General features: G+C 41.7%; 1 protein-coding gene and 1 long non-coding RNA gene across 3 annotated transcripts in view; both read left to right on the forward strand.

Annotated features, from left to right (window-relative positions):
* The window catches only part of LOC116672827 (uncharacterized), a 174,131-nt gene that overhangs the window by 46,487 nt on the left and 119,311 nt on the right, over positions 1-8,333 (forward strand). The gene's annotated exons all lie outside the window — the stretch shown is intronic.
* camk1da (calcium/calmodulin-dependent protein kinase 1Da) overlaps positions 1,607-8,333 on the forward strand; it is a 68,652-nt gene continuing 61,925 nt past the window's right edge. For both annotated transcript variants that reach the window (XM_032504680.1, XM_032504682.1), the window contains exon 1: positions 1,607-1,964. In XM_032504680.1, coding sequence (XP_032360571.1) covers positions 1,867-1,964 — 98 coding nt within the window. In that variant the 5' untranslated portion in view covers positions 1,607-1,866. The remainder of the gene's footprint in view (positions 1,965-8,333) is intronic.

Consider the following 8,333-nt stretch of genomic DNA (forward strand, 5'->3'; position numbering starts at 1 on the left):
AGCTGCAGTAGTTTGCAGCCGGAATACTCATGAGCAGCTGAGGCTGCAACACTTTGTCCTCTCCCTCCCTCCCTCCCTCCCTGTGTGTGTGTGTGTGTGTGAGTGAGAGGGAGAGAGAAGTAACCCGGCCCCAGCAGCTGTCAGAAGAGAGTCCTGGGGATCAGTGCTCCTCTGCAAACTGAAACTATGGAGGTCTAATCCAGGCGTTATGCGGGCCGGTTAAACCCAGGTGAACGTGCAGCTGCAGCCGGGGTCACTGCTGGTCACCGTGCGGCTGTGCTGAGAAATGCCCACAGAGTTTGGGGTGCCTAAAGGGTTATGGGTCCATGATATCTGTTGTCAGGAAGTTGGTGCATTGCGAATTTACTGCTGCCACGTCCTGACCAGACACACACACACACACCTCTTCCCCCTCTGTCGGACAGTAGGCAGCTCTCTATATTGCCATAACCTGCATTGCCACAATAAGGCTCGATTTTAGTGTATTTATACAGTATATCTTTATAAAGTAAGGGAGTTAAAAATCGAAAACGACGCATACCATATTCTTATTGAAGGAGTGGAAACCCCGAAAAAGTGCCGACAGCACAGCAATTAACGTTTAGACTAGTGCAGGTGGCAACAGCTCAGCGGTCAAGCTAGACAAGCGTAAGTATCGTAACACAGGAAATTGGGAGATGTTGCCTTCAAACTAAAAGCACAACAAAAGTTCTTTTTTTTAAGAAACTGGTGAAATTGATGACAGCCTAACTGTGAAAATGTTTGATAATAATAAAAATAATAATAATAATAATAATAAACATAATGGGTTTGGAGAGGAGAAATTGTTGAGTTTGGAGGTTATCCATTTGCAAGTGAGCATGATTTGACTGTTATCATAACCGGAATATATTTCAAAAGCAATTAAACCACTACACCATTAATTCACTGGAGCAGGGGTCTTCAACAATTTTTAGGCCAAGGATCCCTAAGCTGAAAGAGAGACCGACACTGAATAGGGGCCCTCTACTACATATATTATATACAATTGAGTTAGAGATCAAAAATAAATAAATGGATATTAGATTATTTATACATAATGTTTTCATGTTAAACGTATGGAAGGTACAGTAAGCTTAATTGAATGGCTTATTTAGTGGCTTAGTAAGCTCATCTTCAATGTGTAAATAAAATGTGTTTTCCTAACAAATAGGCCAATTGAACTTTGCTATTTATTCATTTTTTACATAATTTGGCGGCCAGCCTGCATTTACTCTGAGGACCCCCTTTCAGGTTCCTTGCTTAAACTACTGTTTCTGCTGTTTAAGTAATGTTTTTATCACGCCTAAAAATGTAGCCTACATAAAGCTCGTAGAGCTGTGTATGATGATCAAGATGATGATGATGATATTGATTTGATATTATTAGTCCTAGTAATGGTAGTAAAAGTGGTTGTAGTATACTTCATTGTTATACTACATATAACAGCATAGCAACCAAATGTCTTCACACGCCTGCGTTAAATACATAGGCTTTTATTATGAAAGCGCTGACGAGAAGTGTAGTTATCTCTCTCGTGTCTTGACAGCCGCTGTCCAGACGGCCAGTGAGCGAGAGAGAGAGAGAGAGAGCGAGAGAGAGAGAGAGACACACAAGGAGGAGGAGGGAGGCACTGAGGCAGCAGGGACACGGTAACCTGCAGGAGGACTCAGATGGTCCTGCAGCAGAGGAGCACAGACCACCGGGACACTCCACACCTCTTAACGTCACATTCAGTTCGGCTTATTCCACTTTTTTCAGATAACGTTAACGTTACTCCTTCGCTTGTATTCTAATTTGTTTCTCGCAGCCCAGTGTCGGTCGGACTTGGGCCGGTAAAGCAGCGCCATGGCTCGGGAGAACGGAGACACCGGCAGAGGAGAGACGTGGAAAAAACAAGTCGACGACATCAAGAAGATTTTCGATTTTAAAGAAGTCCTTGGCACGTGAGTTGACTAACTTCCCGCCAGATATCCTTATGATGTTCCAGTCATATTCACACTGGTATTCAGTGTGTGCTACATGTGGGGCTCCATAGTGAGTTGACAGTGACCTTTAAGGCACTTAACGTTAAGCATTGTTACAGTTTTCCAATGATACCCCCTCACAATGTGCCAGTAACGTTACTGACATTAACGGTCCACCATTTGGACTGGCATCACTGTAATAACAGGCTATATTTGTGTCTAGTAATGCATAATGTTTCTGTAATATTCCTGAATGGGTCTGTTGTGCTGAGTGAAATTGCAGTTCTCCCTAGCAATAGGGACTTCATACCAACGTTACTGTCATTTAGTTCATCAATTTCAACCAATTATCCAACTTTGAGCTATTTCATCTATTTATCCATTACATTAACCTAACTATTTTAACTCGTTATTCCTTATACCTAACATGTCAACTAGCTACTTCAACCATTTTACCTAGTCAATAGTTTTAGCTAACGTTATTTCATCAGTTATCAATTGTAGCCGTGTATTTTTACAGTTTACCCAAAATTTTACCATTACTGCTAGCTAACTAGTGGAGCGGGATATTCATTTTTTGTTGTTGTTGCTAACATGTCAACCCTTTATTCTAACTAATATCCAGAGACTCTCACTAACTTAATAGTTTATGTGAGTAATACATTTTCCTAAAAAACAAAATTCCTATCATATTTATATAAAATGACTTCAGTTTGCCTACAAACTCCATTGTTCACGCTGGGTGCTAATATGTCCAACATTCCAAAGTAATTTGATGGCAGGTTCACAGACACCCTCATAGAATTTCTTTTGATCTCTAATGCCATGACTAGAGCCAGACCGATAAAGGATTTTTAAGGCCATTACAAATAATTGGTTATTTATAAATCCGATATTCCGATATATCGGCCCATATATAATATTTTTTTAAATCCAGAAACGCTTAACAAAACCTAAACAGATTTCCCTAACATTAGTTATTTTGTAGTATGAATTCTTTAAGATTTATTTTTTTGATTAGGACACTGCGCATTAATCATCATTTCTGTAATGCGCCAGTGTTAGCCAGTTGGCTAATTTTCAACTGTAGACCTAGTAACCTAGCATTTAGTTCTCACTAAAATAATGATTCTTTTTTTTTATTGTCACACCAGAACAGAGGAACATCAAAACATATTAAAGTTCTGATAAATAAAGTGTATAAAAATACAAACTTCAGATATGAAACTTAAAGTCCTTTGAACAAAAACAAAACAAAAAATTATTAAAGTGTTGCCAACAGGGACGTTGTTGAGCGTCCTCTGGTGGACAAACTCATAACACTCAAAACATGGTTGACCATCAGTTTTTTTTTTTTTTTCCCATACTGACTACCAATAGTTGGTGAAATGCCTAATATCAGCCGATGATATCGGCCTGCCAACATATCGGGCTGTAGCCATGACTAATATCTGATATCTTATTGTAGCCTGTTCTATACTGTATGTGGTGTTTATATAGAGACTTGTACAATGACTTGGGATGACCAAGGTGCTTAACAGTGAGCTGGTAGTTAAAAGTGAGCTGGTAGTGATACTTTGGTTTATCTTTTTGACACATTCTATAATATTCCTGGAGGGGATTTTCTTGTTGATGACAGCAAGTGAAGGCTTTAACCGACCAACCGCAGGAATTTCATTCTCTCAGAAGCAGTATCAGTTTTACCGTTAGTCTCACCTTTTTATTTCTCTCTCATCTAGGTCATAAAGGAGATTTTACTCTTGAGTGCCATGTTAGGCCATTTCTTCTCTTCCTTTTCTTCTTCCTTGTTCCATCTTCTCTCCTCCGTCATCCTCATCCCTCTCCTTCACGTTCAAACAGAAACAGAATACAGGTTGACGCCCCCCTTGAAATTTCTGACTGCTAGTCCCTGTCAACGTCTGTCTGCCCGCTCTGTTTTTCCTGCTGTGAGGAATGAGCTGCGTCTGTTTTGACTGCAGCCTGGAGGGGGACACTCAGTGGAGGGGGGGGGGGGATTAACTGCACAGGGATTAGGAAAACCTCCCCTATATAGAAGGAAGTTCAATCATGTTGTGTAATGACTAAATGAGGATGGACGGGCTAGTTGGCTGGAGTTTTTTACTCCAAAATTACCTGAAATTTGGACCGGATGTGAAAAACACACACACACACACCCCCACACACACACACACACACACACACACACACACACAGTAATGGCTGCAGACTAGTTCAGGACTCGATGATCCGAGCCATGTTGTTAGCCAAACATTAACTGGAGCTGCTGACGTCTGTTTGAACCTGATGCATCAGCAAAAAAGAGTAAGGGTGTGGGTGTGTGTGTGTGTATGATGGGGGGAGAGTTAGTAGCTATGACTCAGTTGGAAACAGATGTTTTATCAGCAAACAGAGTAGGGATGAAAGCAGCCGCCTGGAACCAATCAAAAATGAGTTGTTGTCCAAAATGTGCCATGTGATTAGAAGACCAGCCAAAGGGAGATTGTCAGCAATGGCAGTGAAATTAACAGAAATACAGATTGGAATGGTTGCATTTACTAGCAGCAACATTGTGTTTAGTTGCAGCAGCACATCTCCAAAAACACAATCTTAACAGAATAGAATCGACTTTATTGTCATTGCACAAGTCCACGTGTTAATGCCGTGAAGAAAGTTTCATGCGTCAGCGTTTTCTGAGCTGCATCTGTACTGACAGGATGTGATGTCACAGTTCTGACACTGACCCATCACATTTTGTCTGCTCCCACTGAATTACCCTTGCATGCAGTGGTGGCTAGTATGTGCGTTTGTGTGCTTGTGTGTGTGTGTGTGTGCACTTGAACACCTCCACCACCCTTCCTCAGTTTGTGACGTAGCATTTCTCCTCCACCTAATGCTGGATTAATCTTGCCAGGTAGCAGGCATGTACAAAAGGTTTGCCTTGGTGTCATATTACCATCCCCTGGTGTGTATGCTCTGTGGGTGTCCCTGTCGCTCACTATTCAATAATTCAACAATCAACACCACCATAGTGTGTTCTTTGTGTGTGCACATGTGGGTCTCAGGTAGGCCACAGCTCTCAGCTGGAAGGATCACAGAAAGAACATGTGCAAAAGTAAAAAGTAAAATGTCAGAACATGGTGAGGAAATGTCGATCGGTGTTTTCCGAAGCCCATGATGTCGTCATCAAATGTCTTGTTTACTGTCACAGAGAAGTGAAGAAAACCAGAAAGTATTTACATGTGAAATGCATGAATCAGAGAATTTTTACTTTTGCTTTTTCATGAAAATTGGCAAATTACTTAATAGTTGACAACCGACCCATCCATTGATGATTAACGTTTTGCAGTCAGGGTTTGGATTAGCCTCATGTTTTCGACGAGAGGTCAGGGTCTTAGTGGACACAGTGAAAGGTCTTTCCAAGTAGTTCAACAGAAAGACAGAGTGTGTGAGCGAGACAGAGACATAAAGGGAAGTGGTGGCCGCAGTGTGGTGGAGCACGGTGGGAACATCACTGTGCCATCTAGGGCACGCCGCCCTTAATTGATGCTCTACTTCCCTGCTGCTGGCACTGTTCTCTCCACTGTTTCTGGGACTGCAGAGCCCTTCCCAACCCCTCTCCACTCTCCACTCCCCACCCACCCCCTCCTCTCTCTTTATGTCCCTGTGTTAAACTCCAACACAGTCTAGTGAGGACAGGGTGCAGATTTTAAAGTTCTTATTCATTTATCCCGGCTATAAATAATGTCTTATAAATAGAACAAAAGATGATTGTTTGCTATGTGACAAAACCAACTTCATCAGTGGACTGCAAGCCCACGTTTTAACAGCGTGTGTGCGAGTGTGTATACCTAGATGTGAGATGTGTATGTGTGTGTGTGTGTGTGTGCGCTCGCGCATGTATATGTGTGTGCGTGTGTGTGTGTGTGCGCTCGCGCATGTATATGTGTGTGCGTGTGCGTGCATGTGCCTCGACGTGTACTGTGAGGTGAATGTGTGTGTGTGTGTGTGTGTGTGTGTGTGTGTGTGTGTGTGTGTGTGTGTGTGTGTGTGTTGTGTGTGTGTGTGTGTGTGTTTGTATGCATATTTGTGCATGTGCCTAGAGATGAGTGTACCGTGAGATGAACGTGTGTGCATGTATGCGTGTGCCTAGATGTGTACTTTTAGATGGACGTGTGTGTGTGTGTGTGTGTGTGTGTGTGTGTATGTCTGTGTGTGTCTGTGTGTGTGTGTCCCTAAATGTGTACTGTTAGATGAACGTGCATGTGTGTTTGGGTTGTTAAGTGTGCGCATTGCGTGTACACTGTCACAAACACAGTGAAAGTTGGATACTCACAGTATGTCGACAGGCTTGTCCTCTGTTCATCAATCCATCTGTTCTATTTTCTTCTTTTCTTCTGCCAGTTGTCCTCCTCTCGAGTCACTCGCTCAGGCTGTGATTGGTTGTTGTTGTTGTTGTTCCTTGTTGTCGGCTGCTGATTTTGTAGGTGTAATGAAGCAGTTGTTGCTTGATGGCATTGGTAATGTTATGAGTCATTATGTTGGTGGGGATTGCTGATGTGACTGAAATTGTTGTCATCGTGATGATTCACTGATAATAATGTTGGCATTGTTGATACTGCCGACGTACGTCAACAATCACATTGTTGTTTATGTTTTGTTGCTGACAGTAACAGCATGCCAACTAGGGCAGCACAATTAATCGCAATTTTATTAAAATCAAAATATGTGCTAGTGCAATATCCAAATCGCAGGGGGCGCAATATTTGTTAGAGGCAAAACATGTGAGAATAATGATACAAAAATGATCATTCCCTCCAATATCGGGAATCAAATCGCAATTGCAATATTACAGTCAAAATAATCACAGTTAGATAGACTGTATTCCTCATAACGTGCAGCCCTAATCCCTGCAAGGTATGGATGATGACATGGTTGGTGGCAGTACTGTAGTACTGTAATGCTGTAGTGCTGTAGTCTGGACTCCAGGCGTTTTCTTATTGGCTCGGACTAGTCTTGGACTCGTTGGCCAAATATTTCAGTTGGTCTTGTCCGAGTCCAGCAATATATGATTCAAAATCTAGAATGAGCATTGACATCGGTCCCATTGTATGTGCCCGGGCCTGGCTGCGCCGTGCGTCTCCACACCGCACGCACACACTGAGCCATTAGTCATTTTCATTTTAGACGCAATGCCGACAAACACTTTGTACTGTGGATTCTTCAGGACGTACAGCCGTACACAATAAGGAAGAGGATTTATTTTCTGTCTCTCATTTGGACTCGACTAGTCTCGGTCTTTGATTTGTCTTGGACTCAACAAAGGTGGTCTTGCCTATGGCACTGGTTAGTGGTTTTGATGATGGGTGAGTTGCTGTGTTTTGGTCCTATTAATGTTTTGACGTTGACCTTTTTGATACTTATGTTTAGGCCTGCACAATTCAGGGGAAAAATATGAATCACGATTTTTTAGCTTAGAAATGATATCATAATTCTCTGCCACGAAGTGTAAGGTTCATCGCACACATGAACCATGACAAAACAAAACAAACAGGCAGTACCAAACACAGATTTATTATGGCACCTATAGCACATTGTCACCACAAGCTTGTAAACATAGAGGCCTCAATGAAGAGAAGGGGGAGCAATACAGCGCTTTAAAACCTATTTTATACAGTCTATGTTTAAAGCTCACAGAGGAAAGTAGTAGCGTTTATGATGCAGTTGGCTTGTAAAATTAAATGAGAATCATTTAAAGAGGCCTTAAAAAAAAATCTAAGTTATTTCAAAATTAAATGGTGAACAGGGTGATTCAAGATCGCTATTGTATAACAATTAATTGTGCAGGCCTACTTATGTTGCTGTTCATTTTGTTATAGTCGCTGTCCATGAATATCTACATATAAATTGCAGGAACATCTGTGTGTGTGTGTGTGTGTGTGTGTGTTATGCACATATCCTTTGAACTGTTAGTCAGATGGATTTCAAACCTGACAGGTGTCTTGCTACGGGCACAAACGTTGTTTGGATTAGAAATGCAAAAAAAGATATTGTTAAATATATCGATAAAAGAAGCACACATTGAATTCAATTCGAGAAAGTCTCAGGGCTGAACACATCAGTTTTCATCAGACTCACCTTGGGTCGGGTTAATCAAGTCTACTGCTAACTTACAACACTAATATCATTACAGTCGCCAAAACACCCCCGCCAATCAAATCCCCTACTTCACCGTTAACCGTCAAGCCACTAGAAATGAGCAAGTCCTCCGCTGAAGTGTTAAATTCATTAACGGTCATACGACACAATGTCTCTCTCTCTCTCTCTCTCTCTCTCTCTCTCTCTCTCTCT

This window comes from Etheostoma spectabile, chromosome 23 (assembly GCF_008692095.1).
Source record: "Etheostoma spectabile isolate EspeVRDwgs_2016 chromosome 23, UIUC_Espe_1.0, whole genome shotgun sequence".
NCBI lineage: Eukaryota > Metazoa > Chordata > Actinopteri > Perciformes > Percidae > Etheostoma > Etheostoma spectabile.